Source organism: Alosa sapidissima, chromosome 10 (assembly GCF_018492685.1).
Source record: "Alosa sapidissima isolate fAloSap1 chromosome 10, fAloSap1.pri, whole genome shotgun sequence".
Taxonomy (NCBI): domain Eukaryota; kingdom Metazoa; phylum Chordata; class Actinopteri; order Clupeiformes; family Clupeidae; genus Alosa; species Alosa sapidissima.
In genome coordinates, this window is record NC_055966.1 from 13,459,918 (window position 1) to 13,484,080 (window position 24,163).

Below are 24,163 nucleotides of genomic sequence, written 5' to 3' on the forward strand. Positions count from 1 at the left end.
TGTTTCAAAAGGAGTTATTTCGGCTTTGTCGGAACTGGCCATTGTAGGCTACGTAAAAATAAACTTCCAAAACTAACGAAAAATATTTATCTTCTTTCAGTTAATTCAAAAGTTTCCAAAAAGTTAAAAACAGATGACGTGACGCGCATCATTGACATAATGCGCAAATAATATAGCCTAGATATTCCAATATATTTGAATACATGTGTTTATTTTAGAGGGAAAATTCGAACGTCATTTTTGAGCAATTTTGACAGCCCTAGTCCACTGTAGGCTATGACAATCGGTTATTACTGTAACACCTTCCACCTAGCCACGGTGAGTGGGGGTCGTTATTAGGTTGGATTTTGTAGTTAGGCTACTGCAAATGTAACACCCTCGTTTCTATGAAACTGGAAACAACTGAACCAGGAGACTTTGTCACAAGACAAAACAGATGTCTCAAAGCCCATTAGATTAACGTGAGCCTGTGGTTTAGATTTGTAAGACAAATATTTGGTTAGACTAGGCTAGCTAACTTTACACTGACACAACGTAACAATGCTCTGAAGTCGCGGTCAACATGAAATCCAAAACTTTTTGATCACCAAGTTGAAATTTCCAGCTCAACCACAAATAATTCCGATTCTTTTTAATATCATCCAATAACTAATTCAATGTTGATTTAGGCCTATAGGCCTAACTCGGCCTACTTAGCAACACCATTGAACACCACTTAAAAGTTCAAGGAAGAGTTGCCATTGCTGCTGCTGTGCCGAAGAGATGTGGACGGCACGGCAGGGCATTCCCAATGAAAATAAATTAACGCAACACAACACAGACCCCGCTTCTCTCGCGTCAGTCACTGAAATGAACGCAACACAGAACCCGCTTCTCTCGCGGCAGTCACTGACAGTAGCCTAGAATAAATGCATGGGGAAAAACACTTCCCCATGACAAAGACATCGTAAAACACTGAAAGTTAATATTTTGTCACTAGCAATATACATCTGTACTTTGTCAAATACAGTTGCATGTATAGCTCTGAACAAAACTGTTCAAGAGTTATTTAAGGAGAAGTTGAACGTGTGTTTTGTTTCATTTGTCCCTCCTGGCTGGGACAAATGAAACAGCATGGGGGACGAATGAAACATCCTACAGCTTAAATTATGTAAACTTCCCATGACTTCAATATTTGACAACATATCCTGAATGGTACTTCAAGTATGTGTTATTTTAGATAGATTGCTCCTGGGCTATATGTCTTGGTTCATGTCTGTTAACAACTCATTGCCGTCAAGCGTGTATCTCGCGGTTGCATCCATTACAAACAAACATGCAATGTGAACGTCTGGGATTGGGGAGAGCACTAAATGCTCTACTGAATAAGCACAAAGTCAAACCTTTAAATGAAAAACACTCTTTAATAATCAAAAAAATAAACCGCTAATGAAGTAAACTTGTGACCATCAAAAATCGTTTATCGCCTGTAACTCCGTGATAACAGGATGTAACAGGAAGGCATTTAGCTGAGCAACGGAGGTTAATATGCTCTATATTTTGTCCAAATGATGTCTGTCTATCATTGTTGCACTCGGAGAAAACCGGAATGTTTCATTCGTCCTGCGTTTCTTCTACGGCTGCAAACAGGATTCACTTGCAGTTAACCAAATATTTCTTTATTAGGGCAGGGCAGGCATATTTCTGGCTATTAAATTATTTCTAAACCAGTCTGCTAAAGTCTGTAGTGAAGTCTGTGTAGGGTTTTCCAGGCTCCATTTCTTTTTATGAGACACCCTGCTCACAAGAGACATCTGCCGGTTGTTGCAGCGTTGTTGCAGCGTCACTGGAAAAATACAAATTAAAGTCGCCTGATCCCATGTGATGGTACGCGCGGACCACGAGGGAAACTGGCCTATTTGAAGTAATGCCCACTGTACCTGGCTGAAGAGTGTTGTTAAATTAAGTAGGATCAGTTAATGATTGGTTGAAACAAATTTTTCGTAGGATCTTTTTACTTTCCGAAGCCAGGTTGTTGGGTCATTCCGTGTCAAATCACCCAGTGGCTGGCAGGTCACCCTCTCCCAAAAAATCTGAAAAAAATGTTTGAAAAAAAATGAAAAGGTGTTTGTAGACCAAACCTATGCATAAATCTTAAATAGTATATCTGTATCACTAATGGTTCCAAAACTACAGCCCTTTGAAGTTTCAAGTCATTTTAAGCATTGTGGTGAACAATCCTTTTTGTTCAACTTCCAACATTATTGGCTCTTTTGGTATTTCACACACATTAGTGAAACTATGTGAATAGAAGTACATTTTCCTGTTGAATTAAACAATCCAAATCAGGTGTATCTTGTGTAATTCCCCCTCTGCAAAGCTCTGAAAATGGCTATAAATTCATTATGTGAAAAAACATCACCACCTTTGAGGGCTTGTCATTCAAAAAGTATGTGACACAAATTCATCAGATTTTTTTCCCACTCATGTATGGATTATAAGGTCATGTCCATGCATTAACTTTGGTTGTTAACATTATCATATTGTCAGAGCATTTTTATTAAATTGGGCTTGATTTTCAAAAAGCCCGTTTTCATCCTCTCATTTCACCACGTGGACAGTTAACAGGATTTTTTTTAAATTTTACCATATATCATTCTGTATGTGAGGATCATCTGCCCAAGTTTCTTCATTGAGAAGATTTTTTACAAATATTGTCTATAAATCCACTGAATTTGTTCTTTATCTGCAGTACCACTTTGCACCACATGTGGTGCTCTTTTAATACAATGGAAGTCAATGGAAGAGTAAGAGAGTCACTTGTTTGCTGCACATATCCAATCTAAACACACAGTTTATGGTTCATATGGTTCAAGTAAAAAGGGGTTTCTAAAATTCAGTGCATTGTCAGATGCAGAAAAATCAATACTAAAGATTTATCATCTTTTTACAAATGCCTCTTGGATCCACGAGTCCTCAAACCTTGTTATGAATACTTGTGATGGAAACACACATGGTCATCTTCATCAAGTGAAATACCTTGATGAACTGAATTTTAGAAACCCATTGTTTCTTGAATATGTTCCAACTTCTTTCCCAGATCACATGGAGACAAAGCACTAATCTCCATCTTGATGCTCTTTGTCTATGTATCACAGAGGACTGCATCCCATACATATGACGATGAATATAGACTTTGCCTAACCAGCTGGCTAGAAATTATTAAAGTACTCACATAGGCACTGATAGGTTGAAGCTGGTGTAGAAAACTCATTACAAAGATGGTAATTATGCTAAATCCTCTTGCTGCATGTATGATGACCAGTCAGTCTTATGTGTGTATAATTTACTTGATCAGTTTATTTTCTCTAAATAAGATTTATGTATGAGTAGTATGTTGTTCATGTTGCAATAATTATTTGGACCAATTCAACTATGAACCATAAACTGTGTGTTTAGATTGGATATGTGCAGCAAACAAGTGACTCTCTTACTCTTCCATTGACTTCCATTGTATTAAAAGAGCACCACATGTGGTGCAAAGTGGTACTGCAGATCCAGTACAAATTCAGTGGATTTATAGACAATATTTAAAAAAAATCTTATCTCAATGAAGAAACTCGGCAACAAGCCCAAATTTTGGGCAGATTATCCTCACATACAGAATGATATATGGTAAAATTAAAAAAAAATCCTGTTAACTGTCCACGTGGTGAAATGAGAAGATGAAAACAGGCTTTTTGAAAATCAAGCCCAATTTTAAAAAAATGCTCTGAAAATATGAAAATGATAACAACCAAAGTTAATGCATGGACAGGACCTTATAATACATATATGTGTAGGAAAAAAATCTGATGAATTTGTGTCACATACTTGTTGAATGAGAAGCCCTCAAAGGTGATGATGTCTTTTCACATTATGAATTTATAGCCATTTTCAGAGCTTTGCAGAGGGGAAAGTATACAAGATATGTCTGATCCGATTGGATTTTTTAATTCAACAGGAAAATGTACTTCTATTCATATAGTTTCACTAATGTGTGTGAAATACCAAAAGAGCCAATAATGCTGGAAGTTGAACAAAAAGGATTGTTCGCCACAATGCTTAAAATGACTTGAAGTTTCAAAGGGCTGTAGTTTTGCAACGATTAGTTATACAGATATACTATTTAAGATCTATGCATGGATTTGGTCTACAAACACCTGTGATTTTTTTCAGATTTTTTCAGAGAGGGTCACCTGCCAAATTGCGCTGAAATTGGGTGATTTCACACGGACTGTTCCTCTTTGCCAGAGTCTGAAGACGGGACAATGTACTTACATTCTAATGAAAAGTCTATGTCTTTACTGCAGTTGCAATATTGCCATACCTGCAAAAGATGCCCTGTCAGTGTGATGGGATCTGTTCATTATTATTGGCAAGCACAGCCTAAAAGGTGGTCTACATAAATACATGTTCATCCTTTTTGTCCCACTATTAGATGCAGGACAACAAGACTTTCCTGTCCATGATCAACAATGTGTTGAACACAGACGGTTTTTACTTCGCCACAGACTATGACCTTACCCACACACTGCAGCGCCTGGCCAACACCAGCCCCGAGTTTCAGGAGATGACCCTTCTAGAGAGAGTGAGACACACATACACACACACACACATACTTAAAGAGCTACAGCCGTGTGTAAAACTTGGCCACCGTAAAGCAGTTGTTGCATGTAGTCACGTCAATGTTTGGTTTGCAGGCGGACCAGAGGTTTGTGTGGAATGGACATCTGCTGAGAGACTTCATGACTCAGCCTGAGGTGAGAAGAGAACCCCCTGTAATCCCCTGAGTACCTGTTACCAGCTAGTGACGATGTGTGTGTGTTCATCAGGGGCTTTCTATAGTTAATACCATCATATGTTTACATACGCCAACATTGATCTCGGTAGTATATGGACTCAGGGTTGACGGTACACACAAAGTTACAAAGGTAATGGGCTGTTAATGGAGTTAACTGTTTTCACTGCTGTTCTGTCTCCCTCTCCACAGCTACACAAGTTCGCCTACCCTGTGGTGCATGGTTGTATCCTTCAGTATTGTTACACTAATTACTTTTAATGTTGCCAAACTACTGTTTGATGTCTTTGAAGAAAATTATTTATCGTTCATTAGGGATGCACGATATATCGGCGGCCGATATATTATTGGCCGATAAGTGAAAAAATGAAAATATTATTATCGGTCCGATAACAGAATTCTGGCCGATAATTTGCGCCGATATTTTTTTTTTTATAAAAAGGACTTATTTATTTTTTTATAAGTCCTAATTTAGGCCTACGTAAGGTCCGTCTGGCTACACTGAGCTACTTGAGCTTGGTTGGCTATACTTTTTCCTCAACATAATGTCAGCGGTGTGAATGTATTTCACCACTCTAACCAAATCTGTGGATATGCGTTCATTTGGGAATCTGTGCATCTCAAAATCGTCTCGTGAATGATCCGCCATTTAACCTTACCAGAGCGGAGCTCAGCCCTATCTAGAGCCGTCTTGTGCTGGTGTTTTTGCACCTTACCGCGCTGATCGGGGAAACAAATAAGCAAACTTGTTAGTGGGATGAGTACATAAGTAGGCCTAGTTCTAAGTTGTGTTTTAGTATTATATTTGCATTACGTTAGCTTGGGTTGTGTATTACTACCTAGAAATATGCTAACCATTCCTGCTTCAGTTCCAGACAGGTCATCATAATAAGTTATTAAAACCTTCGGGGCTAACCCCTTTCATTTCTGCTGCAGCAGGTTGTGCGCAACAGAGTAGACGGACATAAGATACAGTCTGAGGAGTTCAGGAGGCTGAGGAGGCTTTATTCAGTTGAAACTAAACATAAGTTTCCCTCACAAACTCTGATTTGGTCACTATACTGTAGCTTATTCCCAGCTGAGCCATTTATGAGCGTTTAGTCCTAAATTAAAACGATTCATACTCTCTAGCCACTCGCTCGCAATTCACTGACGTCAGGTTCACTTAAAGGAGCCACACATACTGTAGGGCTAGGCTACTGTTATGTTGTTGACTGCTGCACTATTGAGGACTATTATGAGTTCTGTCCTATCATTTGGTGGTAGGTAAAATTACTGCAATAAAATTATGCTTATTAAATGCTTTCCCCAAATCACTTTTCACAATTTTTTTTCAAAAGTAATATTATCGGTTATCGTATCGGTATCGGCCACAACAAACCAATAAATATCGGTTATCGTTATCGGCCCTAAAATTCCATATCGGTGCATCTTTATCATTCATACAGGCTTATTGATACCCAAAAAGGAGGCATGTTTTACAAGGCAAAACTTGTAACTCAGCTGACAGAGAATATGCAGTGTGGCCTTCTAGCCACTGAGGGGAGACAGAGCATCAGGATTACTTACACTATTGGGCCATGGCCTGAACATGGTGAAAGCTGCTGTCTTTAGTTCAGTCAAACAACTTCCTAAAATGTGGTACTCTCTAATGCTCAACAGACATTTCGGTGATGTAATGTAAAGATCTCTGCAGAAATACATAGGTTTAGGTTGTGCCTATTGTGAGTATTCCGGTTTGTTACTATATCTAGTTTTACCATGCTGTGTGCATTATCATGTGTTATCGGAGGTATATGCAGTCCTTTGTTGCTTTTCTTCCTGTGTTATCAAAACAAATCTGGCTCTGTTGCTTTCTGCCATGGTCGTGGCACTGAGTCACAAGTTCATTAAGGCTTTTAGAAGACTTATATTTAGCTTTATGATTCTGTGTTTAGTTCCTTATCAGTTAATGAATAGTACATCAAGGACATTAACCTATTTTATGGGGGAAATGAGTTGGCTTTCTGTTGAAAGATTGGTGTCGGTAAAGAGCTATAACAATAACATGTAAATGTTTACAATGTCTCATAGGCTCCTTAGTTCTCAGACATGGTCATCTGTTTTATGAGTGGGTTGTTGGAAGAGTTGGTAAACTTCAAGGTTTTCCGCCTGAAGTGATTACTGTTGTATTTAAGTTCCTCTGTAAGTTTTATATACGTTGATGAACCACGTTTTGGTTTAAATGCTACCGCATTTGGTTTAAATACTACTAGGAAGTTTCTTTCATGGCTTGAGAAAATCCTTAACCCGCTCCATCCCACCAGACATCACAATGCACTCCTGCTGTATCAACGGCAAGATCTTCGGCTGGAACATCATCTCCAGGAGGAGCTGTTTCCGAGCAGGAGTGCGGTATTATGTGCGAGGTGACTGGTTCATTGTTTACTTTACCTGCATGGTTTGACTTATAGCCCTACATTTCAGAACCTCCCAGTTCATTGCTAATAAGTAATATGTGTTATGCCCAGGCATAGCTTAATGCACAGTCTATTTGTAGAAGTAATGCAAACACAAAATTCACCATTAGAGAATATATTATTGATTAGAGGTCAGTGGTAACATCCTCAGGTGAACACAGATAGACAGCAATTAAGGGAGAGAGAGTGACTCCTGACTCCAGAGTAAGAGCTTTTGTCTTTTCATGCCCTTAAAGGGCATTTGAAAGAGTGACAAGACAGCACCCTGGGCGGGATACAACAAAGACTAACTGTACACATAAAGCTATGCTCCGTTGCTTTCATCTTTACTGCCATATGCTGTTAGCATAACTTTATGACAACATAATACATAACTTTATTTAACTTCTCCCTCATTCAGGCATTGACTCTGAAGGCCATGCTGCCAACTTTGTGGAAACAGAACAGATCATTCAGTACAATGGCTCAAAAGCCTCATTTGTGCAGGTGAGTTATAGATAGCCCCTGTTGTGGAATATTTTAATTATTGCTTAATAGTCATAGCACTTATGTCTACACATTTAAGATTCTGCATAGCACTTATGTCTACACATTTAAGATTATGCAGAAGACTCTGCATAATCTTATTGCAATGCTAGTCTTCTTTTCAAAGGAATGGATTACTTGGCCAACCAGAACATGTACACATGTTCAAGTTTTGCATTTAGAACTTCCAAGCTATAAAGAATGTAGTTTTTCCCTTGCTTCCCTTGCATTTCCATGAGGTGTTTTTAGCCTTTGGAGTTTAATGGAAGTTTTACATTTGGGGTTTAATGAGAGATTTAACTACAACGGTTATCTAACTCCTGCCCTCTCTTTGAGTATAAAGTTACCTTGTCTGGCCTTGCAGTTCCTCGGTGTTAGGTGGTCTAATAACTTCTTATAACTTCTTATAACTTGTCCCTCTCCCCTTCTCCTCTGCACAGACTCGAGGATCCATTCCCTTCTACTGGTCCCAAAGGCCAAACCTCAAATACAAGCCCAAACCACAGATTAGCAAAAATACCAACCATGTAAGATGACCGCTCCCTATGTATCACTGGTGAATTTATGTACACTTTTTAATTGTTATATAATGGCCTCCATCCAGAGAATCTCTGTAAGTAATGATTATCTTCTTCCTGTTTTCTTTCAGCTTGATGCTCTCCAAAGGCATTTTGACTCTCAGATCATCACATATGGGAAACAAGTGATTTTAAACTTGGTAGGTGTTTTTAACCCATTTAAATTATATTCTTTTTTAGTCCTCGACAAATTATTTTCATTGTATTTGTCTATACTTAAATTTTCATAAAGAGTAATATTTATTAAAAAAAACTTTTCTAAAGGAATGATACATTTGTCCTGTTCTAGATTAATCAGAAAGGTTCCGAAAAACCCTTGGAACTTGCCTTTTCCAAGATGGTGTCCAGTTTAGGGAATGGCATGGTGAAGTAAGTGAGCCTGTGGATTCTACTCTGAAACATGTTGTATTTGCTGATCATAGCCTCTCTGGCTAACTGCACTGCTTGTCTCCCTTGTAGGTATATAGCATTTGATTTCCATAAAGAGTGCAGTCGGATGAGGTGGCATCGCCTGCAGATTTTGGTGGACATGGTGGCTGAGATGCAAGATGAATTTGGGTATGCATTACCTAAAATTTGTCCACATTCACGCAGTCTTCAGCATTCCACAGATCTGGTGCATTTAGTGAGGTGATTGCCTTGTCTGGTGATGGTAACTAATCTCATCACTTCCGCAGTTACTTCCTGGTGGATGCCGATGGCTCTGTGATTGTTCAGCAAGAGGGAACATTCCGCAGCAACTGCATGGACTGCTTGGACCGTACCAATGTGGTGCAGAGCCTCCTGGCCCGCCGCTCCCTCCAGTCGCAGCTACAGGTGACGCTCCCATGACGACCTTCTTGCTCACACATTTACTTCTCTCTTCAGCCCCCCTTCAACGTAACTTTGCCTTTGCTTTATTTCTTAACTTATTTTGGGGATAATTTGTTTTCTTCTGAGGCGCAGGTCATTTAAGCAATAAGCTCCGAGAGGCCATAGGTTACACTGATTTTAGAACAGCTAAGGGGCGTTGTTAGGCACGATGCGCTAGCGGAGTAAAACCCTCCTTAGCTGTTCTACAATCAGTATAACCTATGGACTCAAGTGGCTTATTGCTTTTCTAAAACGGTTACTAATAAAGGCACAGCAACGAGAAATGTAACAACTTATTCATAGATAATAATCTTTCCGCCAAGAAAAATATTTCCTCAGTCAGAGTGGTTGCCAAGCAACGTCGAGATACAGCTACTCTCTTTTGTATCACGTTAGTGCAGTAATATAGAATGAAATGCGGTCAAGGTATGTTTGTGCTGGACTTTACAACGGCATTGAACGTGATTCAGTCAATCATTATAAAGGACCGGAACTATCCGAATGTGTGTGTAGCTGTGCAGTACTGTGAAAGGCACATCATGAATTCAAATTGAAAGGAACAGTAATTGCAGCAGTTCATTAGCCTGACGAGCCAGACCCACATTAAAATGTAGGATCTGGGCACTCACCGTTCGCAGTGCTCAGTCCGAGGGGCGGGATAATCGGTTGTCTTTCAAATTCTCTCTGCGCGCAATAGGACAGCGCTATGAGTCCCACCAGCGGAGCTAGTTGGCTAGTTCAAACTTTTGCCAACTTAATAAAAGCTTAACTCGTGTCACACTGCCAACAGCAACATTATCTTATTTGTTTTCAAGTAGCAGGGGATTCAAGCCAAACCGTTGCAACTCTGCCATCAATCATTATGTTAAGCCCGCCTAACGACTCTATACACGATTTGATTGGCCTGATAGAAGTTTAATTTTTCGAGCTCACAAGCCAACGGAGAGTTGCTAGACTAGCCCTGATCATCGCTGATCACTTCCTGGAAAGTTTACACAAGTAAGTAACAGGCAACACTTCATATTTCATGAAAGACGTTATATCTCCATTTCTAGAAAAAAACAGCGATTTTGATGAAAACTAGCCACTGTTTAGCTTGGGATTTCTCAGGAACAGAGGCGTGTAGAAATACACGGTTTGCACCCACCGAGAGCTTAAAGTCTCACCTTTTAATCGAGCCATTGTATGTGTTCATAGCTATAACACAGAATATGCTGTGGCTGTACAAAAATCATCAACAATGGTCTAGATTGCTGGCACTCTAGGACAAAGCTCCCGAAAACAGCTTGGCATTCAATGAGTTAAAGGGTGATGTTTATCAGAGATATGGTTGTAAAAAGGGCTTGACATGGAGCCATCCCAGGAGCAGTAAATGATTCAGCGGGCGCTTGTGTGTGTGTGTGTGGGATGCAGTTGTTTGTCATTTGTATTGTCACACCTGCTTGACATGCAAATACAAAGGTACAGTAGAGTACAGTAGGCCTGTACAGTACAGCGCTCTGACCTCAACTCTGTCCTGTGGTCCCTGCAGAGAATGAGTGTCCTACATGTGGGCCAGAGGGTCGAGGAGCAGGCCGACTTTGAGAAGGTCTATAAGAATGGTGAGGTTACACCCACTAGTCACTAGTCACCCTTCAATTAATTACAGTTTATAATTGCTTATTTTCTTTCTCTCTCTCTCTCTCTCTTTCAGCATGGGCGGATAATGCCAATGCATGTGCCAAACAGTATGCGGGCACGGGGGCGCTGAAGACGGATTTCACACGGTGAGGGTATCACTTGGGCATCACTGCTCCTCGCAACAGCAGGTCCCACTGCTCCAGGAGAAAAGAATGATTAATGTAGCTAGGGCTCTTTTACCCAATCTCTTCTAACTTTTTATTTTCCTAGTATGGTGTGTATATATATATATATATATATATATATATATATATATATATATATATATATATATATATATATATATATATATATATATATATATATTAGGGGTGTAACGGTTCATGTATTCGTATTGAACCGAAACGGTACGGGCGTCACGGTTCGGTGCATGAATTTACACGGAGAATACACGGTATAAAAATATAATATAATATAAAAATGTCATGTGCATACTGTTAAGAGTTAGAGGATCCGCTGGTCTCTTTAATATCGCAAGTTTGAGAACTTAAGTTACAGTAACGTTAGTACAGGCGAAAGAGTGGTGGATAAGATGAAACTGTGTGTCGGCGTTGTTCAGCAGTTGTTGGGTATGTGAGTGGAAAAAATGCTACACATATTCGAAGCCATCACCCAGATGATGTAGGCTACCAATCACTGAAACGAGGGGGGAAAACTTCCCCTGCGCTTCAGCAGCCTTTGGATACACATACAAATAGGGCCAAAACCTATGGCTTAAATTAAATGATTTCGTAATGACAGAAAGCTATGTAAATCGCGTGGTAATTACCTTTATGTTGGGGTAACTTGTAACTTCTCACATGAGGAGCTGGTAGTGTTAAGTGCATAGACAGTAAAATAAAGTGACAACGCTAACCAGGCTAATAAACAAACCATGCTACGGTGAGTTAACGTCAAAGGGCAAAGTCACGTGACTTCTAGTTGTAGTCTGTTTATGAAATAAAAGGAGCAATTTCGTTTTTTTAAAAAAGGCAAAATAGTGTGATATTTTCAGTTAGTAGGCTAGATTATTACTTTATACACAATAAAAAAAATATTGAGGCAAATTGTAGACCCTTCCATATACAACTAAACACAGATGTTGCTTATGTGGATTTTTTAAAATCATTTTTCTATGTAATTTGCACTTTCAGAAATAAGAGATGCTGTAGGCCTATTTTCAGTTTTATAGCTGATTGTCTTATTTTGTTTACAAGTTACAGATGGAGTCTGGGTACTTATTGTACTGTTTAGCCTACATCTTACACACTTCAGGCTGTTGCAGATAGCTCAGGGAAGAGACTGTATGACACTAGGTGGTACAGCCTGAGACATGTACAAAAAAATGCTTTCTGCATTTTTGTTTTGCTTTTCCCTCCATTGTACCGAACTCGTACCGAACCGAGGTATGAACCGAACCGTGACTTCTGTGTACCGTTACACCCCTAATATATATATATATATATATATATATATATATATATATATATATATATATATATTAGTTCACTTCAGAAACCCCCAGCAGACTAGAGTGATGAAATTGCATTTTTGCACAGTATGTTTGTTTGCTGTTTATTTCTGTGCGGTGTTCTCTTTTTATTAGGTGTGTCACGATTTTGATTTTAAATCGAAATTGCATCTCAATCTCGAACATCAAACTCAAAGGTAGAATCGACGAGTCACATCCAGCATGTACGCCAAGACGCAAAAACAAACACACGTTTTAAACTGTGGTGTCAACACTCCTCTAACTTTAGGGTGCAGCCAAAAAAACATCAACCGACCAAAATCAAAGCTCCTCTTGCTACTCTGAAATCACCGGTGTGGAAGTATTTTTGTTGTAGCCTGACGAGCCAGACCCACATCAAGATGTAGGATTTGGGAATTTACCATTGGCACTGCTCAATCCGAGGCGCGGGATACACATAGCGCTACAACTCATGAGTCCCATGCATTTTCCCGCCAGCGGGGCTAGTTAATCAAACTTTTCGCGATTCAAAGACCGCTGTTCGCCAGCAGCAGCATCCATCTTCATTGTTTTCAAGTAGCAGGAAATTCACGCGGAACCCTCGCCGACTCTATACACGATGTGATTGGCCTGATAGAAGTTTAATTTTTCCAGCTCGCAAGCCAATGGCGAGTTGCTAGACTACCCTGGCTGCAAATTTGCTGCCGCTAGGGTACATCTAGATTTCTAGGCTAATTTTGTCATTAGCAAGTGAAAAAAATTATCTAGTTACAGTTCAAAATTACTTTAAGGCATAAAATGCACATTGATAAGTGCATATTTAATGAACACTAACCTTGGGTCTCCATACCTTGGGAGTGTGCTGAAACAATTAAATTATCATTCTGTGTTATTTCACTATGTTCACATTTATGTTTAATGTTTGTTCTGTTTATAACCTCACGGTTGGAACAGTTTCAAAATAAAAAGTGGTTTCAAAATAAAAGCTCCCGAAACAGAATAGGAAAAGTCCAAAAAATAAGTGAACAACATAAGGATTGCATTGATAATAATATTTAAAAAAGATTGAAAATTGAATCAAATCGTGACACCCCTACGTTTTATTCTGTGTACCTGACTGAAGTTTCCCTTTGGGATAAGAAAGTTACTGAACTAAACTCATCAGCCTGCTCGAAAACTACAGACAGTGCTGCCTCGTGTGTCTGTGTGTGTGTGTAGGTGTCTGCATCTGTGTGTGTGTGTGTGTAGGTGTCTGCATCTGTGTGTGTGTGTGTGTGTAGGTGTCTGCATCTGTGTGTGTGTGTGTGTAGGTGTCTGCATCTGTGTGTGTGTGTGTGTAGGTGTCTGCATCTGTGTGTGTGTGTGTGTGTGTAGGTGTCTGCATCTGTGTGTGTGTGTGTGTGTGTAGGTGTCTGCATCTGTGTGTGTGTGTGTGTAGGTGTCTGCATCTGTGTGTGTGTGTGTGTGTGTAGGTGTCTGCATCTGTGTGTGTGTGTGTACGTGTCTGCATCTGTGTGAATATGCTGTGTGTACGTATTGGATTTATATGTGATGGATATGATCAGGAATACATGTTACCCAAGTGATGACTTATCATGTGGCTGAGCAGTATTTCAGTGGTGCATATAATCACATCTGCCTCTAATCCCCATCCCCACCTGCAGGACAGGAAAGAGAACCCATGTGGGCCTCCTGATGGACGGCTGGAACTCCATGATCAGATACTACAAGAACAACTTTTCTGACGGATTCAGACAGGTCAGCATACATAATGATGGAGCATGGAAGTGATTGGCAGTGATTGCATATTTTTGTGTGACCTTCATTTTATCAATAAATAGTATAATGTATACATTTATCTATAAATAGTATAACGTATATTTTTTTTATTGATTGATTGATTTGTTTATTTAAGTGTCAAACACCATAGTGCCCAGCCCTCATGGGCTTATTAGACACTGCAGTAATACTTTCACTGTTATCTCCAGATAACCATGTGACGTAACACAGAACCCAACATAACATAACATAGCTAAACCACTAAAGATAAGGATACATACACATAGAGATGGCTTGTCATATGGGATACAAAATACTTTGCCGCAGAGACCAGGCCTTTTCTATAAACTTTGCCAAAGCAAAAACATCATTTTCAAACAGCCAGCATAAAATCTCCCCTTCATGTTTCCAAAATATATCTGGGTTTTTTAACTGAATTGATTCAAGAAGAGTTCCTTAAGTCACAATACAAAGGACAATAAAAAACAAAATGAAATTCATCTTCCACAACCTGAAGATCACAGAATTCACACAAACGTAAGTGTTCAGGTGTACCTTTAAATCGACCCACTCTCACTGCCAGAGGTAAGGTACTGGTTCTCAATTGAGCACAGAGGGACCAATACCGACCGAGTCGAACCATACGGTTGTGTAAAAGTAGAAAAACCAAAATATGTACATAATTTCATTTTACTCAACACAGAACCTAGAGCTCTTCCAGCAGACTCTGCTAATACTTTCCTTCCCTCTGTAAATTTCATATTTTCATCAAAAACAAAACCAAGATATTTATAATGACTAGTATACTTAGTATACTTTAAGGGCACAGGGCCAAACTGAAATGTATGAATACTCTGTAGTTCACTTTTTTTTTTCTAAAATGAACAACTTGTGTTTTTTCGCTATTAATAGTGAGACGCCATTTACTACACCATGAACTCATAATATTCAGCATATTTTGTAAATTCACTTCTTCTTCAGCTATCAAAACAATGTCATCTGCATAAAGCAGAATACTTAAATTTATGTCCTCAATTGGCACACCAAGATTACCCTGTTTAATTTCTTGAGCTAAATCATTTATATAAAAAGCAAATAAGGAAGTGGAGAGTAAGTCTCCCTGCTTCACCCCAAAAGGCGTTGGGAACCAATCTGTTTTTAAATTATTTATTTGTACACAAGCAATGGGGTCTCTATAAAGGGCTTTTATAGAATTTTCCATTGATACCAGATGAAAGTAATTTAAACAGCAAAAGGTCTCGGTTAACACAATCAAACGCCTTTTTGAAGTCAACAAAGCAGGCAAAAGTACTTTTACCCTTGTCCAAACGAGCTCTCACCACAGAGGACAACACATAAATATGATCAATACAGGCCCTGTTTTTTCTAAAACCATTCTGTTCATCTATCAACCCTCCAAAAAAGTATTAAGTCTGTTGTTAAGGACTCCTGAGTAAATTTTATAAACTGTGCTGATCAAACTAATCCCTCTATAATTCAACGGGTCCCTAGGGTCATCTTTTATAGATTTGGGGATGGATTTGATTATTGATCTATTCCACTCAGATGGGATAATACCATTTTATAAACATATGTGACACAAACAATGTAGGACATTACACAAGTTAGGGTTCTTCAGCACCTCGTTAGGGAGATCTTCAATGCCCACAGCTTTATTCTTCTTGGCTTTGTCTAGCACTCTAAGTACCTCATCTAATGTAATATCACTGTTCAGTATATCATGTTGATAGTATATACTTATTCAGTATAAGTATATATACTCTTTTGAGTCCTGTGAGGGAAATTTGGTCTCTGCATTTATCCCAATCCGTGAATTAGTGAAACACACACAGCACACAGTGTACACACAGTGAGGTGAAGCACACACTAATCCCGGCGCAGTGAGCTGCCTGCATAGCGGCGCTCGGGGAGCAGTGAGGGGTTAGGTGCCTTGCTCAAGGGCACTTCAGCCGTGCCTACTGGTCGGGGTTCGAACCGGCAAACCTCCGATTACACGTCCTAAGGCCACGGCTGCCCCTATTCATCCCAGTTTCCAGCTCAAGTTTTACTTTACAAGTTACTTCTAAGAAATGATCATCAAATAGTGGAACTATAAGCATATAATTCACTGTAATCTTTTTCCCACTTTTTTTTTTATATTTGACCAGATTCACAAGAAGAACCTCCACTTTCCAATTAAACCTCCATGGGTATTGATGTTTTCTTTTTTGGGCCTAACTTATGTATTTCCCTCCAGAATTGCTGAGGGTTACCAGTTTGTAACTGTTCTAATTTGAGGGCTTGGCCTCTTTTAAACCTTCTTTTGAAGAACCTGAGCTTTCTATCAAAATTAGCCTGGTATTGTATGAATTCATTATGCAAGGCCCTCCTCTTCCAAGGTTCCCCAGGACCACATTTAAGGAATATTCTCTCTGCAGAACGCAACTTCAACTATAACTCATTTAATTCATTATTCCAATAAGGTTGTTTAGCTCTGTAATATTTCTTTGTAGAATTTTTTTTTATAGGACAATATTTCTCCATCTCAGCATGTAAAACGTTAGAGATTAGTATAACACTGGTCCATCTTTTCCTGATTTTCCTGTACAATCTGTAATTGGCCTATTACCTCCAGTAAAGCGCTGCAACACCTCTGAAGACAGAAAATCAACAGGGTAATTCCTGTCTCGTCTTTTTACATACTGTAAACAGTCAACATTATTCTGAGTATTAACTACCTCCCCCGCTTGAAAACGTAAACAAAGAACTGAATGGTCAGGGAGTCTGCTATGCTCACCAATCAAATTAAAACCTTCTGGACCAACCCTGTCAATAAGTTCAGAAGGGGAATAAACATTAAATCCAAGACATGTTTTCAAATCAACATGAGGTGTCACTATTTAATCAACAACAGCTTTGCCCCTTACAGAAATGGAAGTAAAGTTGTCATTTTCAGGATTTAACCTCCCGTTAAGTATACAACATTTAGAGTCCTTCAAAAATTCCATAAAGGTATGACCATGCTTATTTACAGTTGTGTCCAGAACTATTCGGGGAGAGATGTCATCTCCTTCCACATAGTCCTTAAACGCCCCGATTCGGCTATTGACATCGCCACAGATATAAATTGAATCCACCTTGTTGGTAACAAGCAATGCCAATAAATGGCTGAAGTAGAGATCTGCGTTCCTGCCCCAGATAGATGATTCCGGGGACAGGTAACATGAAATTAAAATGAAAGAATATTGCGACTCTTTATGCACAAAGCGTAAACAAAATATTCCATCAACTGTTTTATCAACAATGCTAACTGAATACCGCTCCAACACAACATTTTTAACAAAGAATCCAACTCCACCCGAGGCTTTAACAGCCCTCTTATGTGCAATACGATTATGTCCAAACCAAGTGAATCCATCAAAGTCCAGTGTGTCATTGCATAAGTGAGTTTCATTCAGAGAAATAAAGTCAGGGTCTAAGGATTGAAGTAGTAGTCTCCTGAGTTCACTGTTTGACAGCGTCCACCCATTAACATTCCAGTGGGCTAACAAAAACTGTTCATTAACAAACCTGACGGGCTTTTGCTGTCAAGTAAAAGGCCTTCCCGACTGAAGTTTCACGGATCAAAGTTGTAAAGTTTAGTTCCACCATTCGTTCAGCATGTGATTTCGCTGAAGACACGTATACGTCCTTAAAGCTTTCGTTATCTTTGAGCTCCGATTTTCTGCGCAACACGGACACTTTCTCCTGAGCCGAGCTCAGCTCCACTTTAACAGGCCCCGGTCGGTCTCTACGCGCCCGCACACGCTCCACCGCAGCAGGGCAGAGCGCAATGTCACATCCAAGGCCGACGTGCAACAGGTCTTTCACTTTAGCCATTAAATCCTCTCCCTCTGAATGAGGAAGCCCCACAACGATCAGCGAGACCTGGATCAAAACTCTTCTTCGCCTCTTTCTCAGACATTTTCCACTCAATATTTTCCATTTGTGCACACAGAATTCCCACCTCAGTGTCCAGATTTGTAGTCATGTCTTTTGTGGCCTTCTCTATCTCTTTCAGCACAACCTTCTGACTTTCAGCGATCATCTTCTCCATCGATTCACACAACTTATCAACTCTAGAGTTTACTTGCTTTTCCATGCTATCAATTCTTGCGTTGACTTGCTTTTCCATGTCAGTCTGTATACGGTCCAATCTTGCGTTAATTGCTTTCAGTTCTTTCATCACCGCAGCACTGCTGCAACACTCTGTGTCATTTTTGTTGCTGTTTCTGACAGATTGAAAGATGAACATTCCAGTCTGCTTAGTCAAATGGTATTTGTTGTTAGATTTTCATGTGAAGGCAGGTATTTTCCTTTCTTGTAATGTATAAATATGTAATTTATGTTGTGTGTATTGGATGCTGAGAGATACTGTATGTTATTTGATGCAGTGGCTGGAGCCTAAGACAAAATATATCCTTTATATACTTACTTATATGTACTCTGCTTTCTTTTTGTCTCTCTGACAGGACTCTATAGATCTTTTCTTAGGTAACTATGCGGTGGATGAGGTGGACATGAGCACACCACTTCATGAGCCCAAAGACTGGAAGTTCCTCACGGTAAGAGCTAGGTGGAGAGATTAAATATCAAAGACATAGTTTAGGGTGAAAAAACATGTTTTGAAGTGACATTTTTCAGACTTGACAAACTTGCATTTTTGTTTTTCAGTTGCCCATTATTATGGTGGTGGCATTCTCTATGTGCATAATATGCCTCCTTATGGCAGGTAAGAATGCGTCTGATTTTAATTAATAATTTCTCTCAAATCTATGTAAATTTCAGAATATTATTTTTAAGAGGCTCTGTACAGCTTGTTTAAAAACAGATTGAAAGATGAACATTCCAGTCTGCTTAGTCAAATAGTATTTGTTGTTAGATTTTCATGTGAATGCAGGTATTTTCCTTTCTTGTAATATGCAGTGTTCTTAACAGAGTAAACCTCAAGCCTATGTACCTCTGTGTGGGCCCTGTTGAGTCACTGCATAATGCCACTTGATTGACAGGTGATACATGGACAGAGACGCTGGCCTACGTGTTGTTCTGGGGCACGGCCAGTGTTGTGACGGCTGGCGTCATCCTCTTCAACGGCCGCGACTTCGTGGACGCACCCAAGTTGGTGCAGAAGGAGAAGCTGGACTGAATGTGCGCGTGTGGAAAGCAGCTGGGTCCCGCCGACACCCTCAACTCTTCGTCATCCTCCTCCACCGGACCCTCCTCCTTCCCGCGCCTTCGGCAGGACTGGAGTCTGTACTGAGCAGCAGAGAGGTGGAAGGGTTAAGCAGACGAGGAGAGGAGGAAGGTTTGGGGGTGATATGGGCCGGGGCGGGACTGGATTGGACGGTGAGGGAGTAGCTCCAGGGACAGATCAGAGACTGGACGAGAGGGCGCCCTCACCGTGGCTGCTGTCCACACATACAAGGATAAAACATGGACGCATGTGCACACACACACACATACACACACATACTCACTTAGATGCACGTTGCTGTGTAGTGGGGGAGACCAGGTATGAGAACCTTCCCAACTCCCAGCCACTGCAACTTCATTGAGATCAGGGGTTTTCTTCATCTCTCTCTCACCATCTTCTCCTCTAGTCTCCATTCTCATGTTCTCTCATGTCTCTCTCTCTCTCTCTCTCTCTATCTCTCCTTTCCCCTCATCCACCTGACACCATGAGGCCAGTCCGTTCCCTGGTCTCTTTATCAACTGAGCTTTTAATTACCCATGAAGCCATTCTGCAGTTGCGCTGACGCCACACTGCCATACCCCACATACACAAACTCTGATGCCAGCTCTTCACATGCTAGCCTCATCTCCTCCCAGAGTTTTGCCAAATCTGTGAGCAAGGAATGTTCTTCCACAAGGGAACAATCTTCTCATCAAAGGTCCATTGTTCATACAGCTAAGACCTGTGGCTGCATCTCAGTGTTTAGCGGTTTGTAGGCTTCCAGCAGTAACACGGTCATCAACATAGGATTTTATTTCTGCTGAATATGTACAATATTATATTTTGCCTTTATTTTTGACATTATTATTACCTTGATTTTGGGGTCATCCTTGTCCATATGATATGAAACAGTAACTGTTGAATGAACAACAGACTGCGAAGGGAAGGTTAGCTTTTGGAAGGGGCATGCAGGAACACTACATGTGCTAATAAGAACTTGTTGGAGCGATGCTTACAGTAAGTGTCCTATGGCAGTCTTTGGCTATGCTGCTTTCCCAAGATGGGGAAGAAAAATGTGTGGGATTTTTTTTCATCACTGAACCGTGCCACGTCTCGTCACATCCTCCTCCCTATGTCCCTCTCCATTCCTCCTCTCTCAACCCCATGATTTGCTTCTTTGTATTCCCTTCCTCTCCTTCTGTCTCATGTGTGCTGTTTACTGCTGTGTCTTTGGGGCCTCTGCGTCAGACTGCCTTACGCTTGGGATGGGAGTGGGGAATGCCTTGTCTTTGTGTGCTTGTGAGATGTTTAGTGTACACTGTCCCATCATGGCACAGCAAGAAGCAGGATGTTCTCTTTTCAAACTCTGCTAATGGGACAGTGCACCTATAATCTCCATTAGTGTGGTCACACACGAGGCAGTCCACCCTTGCATCTTCCATTCCAGTCATAGTAAAATGGTTCTTATTCAATATGCCGCCATACTTTCAGCATACTCTGTATTCTCCCTTATGACATGGCCTCAAAGGCGACATATCATTGGATACCTTTTGTGTCCCTTCTGTTTGAAAACAGCATGTACAAATGTGTCCATCATGTGCAACTGAGTAGCAGATCTCAGTCTGTTACTTTCTTTGCAGGTCCCTTATTTATGTATCAAAATGTCAGTGTTTAAAGATACATAATTTATTTACCATTTACAATTTTATCCATGATACCACAATTGTGCCCACAATTTTGTGACACAAAATACCATGTGTCTTTGGTGGTAAGAGGCTCTGGCTTTTGCCCTTCTAATAATGTACTGTATATATTTTCCTTTGGAGCAGTGTAGACAGTATGCTTGTCAGTAGACACTATTGTTATTAACTTGCCAAATTAAACATGCCTGGACCTTCACCACCATAGTTAAGATACAGTATTTAGAGGAATAAATGACATGTTATGAAAGATATTTTTAGTGGCTTTGACTGAATCACCTTGCTCTACACTGTTTCTTAGGCATGGGCCTCACAATGGGAAATGGCAGACTTTTAAATGTATTCACATAACACAGCACTTTCCCAATGAGTTCTTAAATTATTATCAGTTTTGGATAATTTCATCAGCTCTTGTTGGCTAATTATTTGGGATGTTTCTTTTGTAATAAATATTTTGATTCATGGGAATATGTAATGTCAATATTTTAAGTCTGACGTCTGTCAAGGAGGTTTGTAATAAAAGATGTCAATCTTAATACTTAATACTCGTCTTTCATAAGCTCAGGTGATCACTATTAGGACCGAACAGGCCAAATGTCATATGAGAACATCTCTACTCTGCCCTATTGAGGAAGATTCAACAAGTTCTTCCCTAATCTGTTACACACGTATAGGGAGGAAAGATTTGGCTACAATGTGTTATACACTGGCTTAAACGTGCCATAGGCCTTTGCTTGTGCTCACTAATGACATTCCTGAAAGAAATTCCAGTGGAACAATTTGGCTGTGGATTTTGCAGTGAGGGAGAAAAACAGGCTTAAAGTGCCACACCAGATTATCCAGAATGAGTGCACAAACAAGACTAAGTGTACAGTACCCTATGGTTTCACACCACACACTAACGTGCATGCGCATGCACTCCCACACAGGAAGCAGCTGGGGCTGTCCAATTAGAAAAATGTATTCTTCATGACCTTGATGCTCAGACAATTACAGTACTCCGCACATAATAATAATAATCTGGATGTTGGTACATTTATATAGTCACAAGCCTTTCAGCTATTACTTTACTAGACTGGCAAATTTGTGACTTTAAAGGTTGTATCAGCGATTTCAGGCCCAAAAAAGGACCACACATAAATGATCATATTCATCTAATCTTTCCTAACGATCTGCAGGCTGTCTGCCCTATAAGCAGGCCGTCAAAAAAACGTGTCTCTGTAGGCAGCCTAGGCTCCGAGATCTGTACACAAAAACTACCAACAAGGGTTGGCAACCCACTCAAAGGCAAAATGGAGTGTTTCAACCGTGCGCGTTTAGGAGAGTTTTAATTGCACGGGAGGGAGGGGGCTCTGTTTTGTTTGAACATCAACAGAAGTTACGTATCCCCGCTATCGCTGATACAACCTTTTACAGCGTTTTTCCTCTGATGCTGTCCATAAAAACGTTCCATAATGCTGATAAGCTCCGTTGTAGTTGCTTGATTATGATTTGCCTGATTATGGCTTGTACATTTCCCTTTGCGCAGGGATTACATACCTCAATGGAGATATGATACTGCGTCTTTATTATAGCCTTAATTAAATTGGAGAATGACAATGTTTGTCTGTGTAGATCAAGGCCTTAGTCATTATATCAACATTGGGGGGCAAATTGGGAGGGGGGGTATCTTTGTTAACCTCTACCTATTGTAGCCAGAATTAAATTTAAATCTTTCACTTTGGCCTATAGGACACTGACTGGATCTGCTCCTAGTTATTTTAATTCAAGAATCAAGGCGTAGGCCTACATCCCCAACCGCCCACTGCGGTCTTCTGATGAGTGTCTGTTATGTCGACCAGTCACTAGGTCTAATTCAAGACTCTTTTCCTCAGTGGTTCCATGTTGGTGGAATGAGTTGCCCAGTGCTCTCCGTTCCTGTGGTAGTTTTGGGTCGTATAAGAGGGGTCTAAAGACATTACTGTTCAACATGCACTTAGTTCTTTAAAGGAGAATTCCGGTGTGTTGACCTAAAGTGTATTGAAACATGATACCGAGTGTGAACGTATGTCTCATAGCCCATCTCGACTTGTCCCCTGCACTCCAAAATCTGGCGCTAGTTAGCCGATGCTACCAACAGCTTTTTCAGTAGTGGTGCTTCGGCATCGGGCTAGCCATGCAAATAAATCACTGTTTTACACCCATTTACGAGGCTCAATGTATCTACACACTTTATTGGTAGACTTCCGAGGGCCCTGACATTTAAAACGAGACATTGAGAACTTTGAAAAAGCACTGGTAGTTTACTTACAAGACGATTTATACAGACAGTAACTTCACGAAGTTTAACGTTTGCAGCCATCTTGAATTTAGTCACGATAAGTCGAGCAACGAGTAAGAATGAACAGGTATGATAAGGGATCAGATTCCAAAAATAATTCAGTGGAAATGCATGGATTCCAGTTTCTTCAGTAGCAGCAACTGGAATCCATGCATTTCCACTGAATTATTTTTGGAATCTGATCCCTTATCATACCTGTTCATTCTTACTCGTTGCTCGACTTATCGTGACTAAATTCAAGATGGCTGCAAACGCTAAACTTCGTGAAGATACTGTCTGTATAAATTGTCTTGTAAGTAAACTACCAGTGCTTTTTCAAAGTTCTCAATGTCTCGTTTTAAATGTCAGGGCCCTCGGAAGTCTACCAATGAAGTGTGGAGATACATTGAGCCTCGTAAATGGGTGTAAAACAGTGATTTATTTGCATGGCTAGCCCGATGCCGAAGCACCACTATTGAAAAGGCTGTTGGTAGCATCGGCTAACTAGCGCCAGATTTTGGAGTGCAGGGGACAAGCCGAGATGGGCTATGAGACATACGTTCACACTCGGTATCATGTTTCAATACACTTTAGGTCAATATCACACCGGAATTCTCCTTTAAGCGCTTCTTATGCGTTATGGTTTGTGTAATATTGTTTTATTTCCATTAGGCTGTTGATTCATTTGATTAATTCTCCTTAATGTAGTCTTACCATGTCATTGTTTTTTATATTATTGATTGAATGGACATTATTGTTTATTATTGCTTTTTCCCTTATTTTCATTGCTTATTTTATTAGGCTATTGAT

The 24,163-nt window shown here is 40.1% G+C and overlaps 1 protein-coding gene across 1 annotated transcript in view; it reads left to right on the top strand.

The window, feature by feature from the left end:
• Window positions 1-21,597, top strand: part of sacm1lb (SAC1 like phosphatidylinositide phosphatase b) — a 37,503-nt gene extending 15,906 nt beyond the window's left edge. The window contains exons 5-20 of the mRNA XM_042106381.1: window positions 4,460-4,609; window positions 4,722-4,781; window positions 5,012-5,045; window positions 7,126-7,227; window positions 7,679-7,764; window positions 8,244-8,330; window positions 8,453-8,521; window positions 8,671-8,750; window positions 8,841-8,939; window positions 9,059-9,197; window positions 10,765-10,834; window positions 10,927-10,999; window positions 14,028-14,121; window positions 18,654-18,746; window positions 18,856-18,913; window positions 19,191-21,597. Coding sequence (XP_041962315.1) covers window positions 4,460-4,609; window positions 4,722-4,781; window positions 5,012-5,045; window positions 7,126-7,227; window positions 7,679-7,764; window positions 8,244-8,330; window positions 8,453-8,521; window positions 8,671-8,750; window positions 8,841-8,939; window positions 9,059-9,197; window positions 10,765-10,834; window positions 10,927-10,999; window positions 14,028-14,121; window positions 18,654-18,746; window positions 18,856-18,913; window positions 19,191-19,327 — 1,431 coding nt within the window. The 3' untranslated portion in view covers window positions 19,328-21,597. The remainder of the gene's footprint in view (window positions 1-4,459; window positions 4,610-4,721; window positions 4,782-5,011; window positions 5,046-7,125; window positions 7,228-7,678; window positions 7,765-8,243; window positions 8,331-8,452; window positions 8,522-8,670; window positions 8,751-8,840; window positions 8,940-9,058; window positions 9,198-10,764; window positions 10,835-10,926; window positions 11,000-14,027; window positions 14,122-18,653; window positions 18,747-18,855; window positions 18,914-19,190) is intronic.
• Window positions 21,598-24,163: the final 2,566 nt, after the last annotated feature.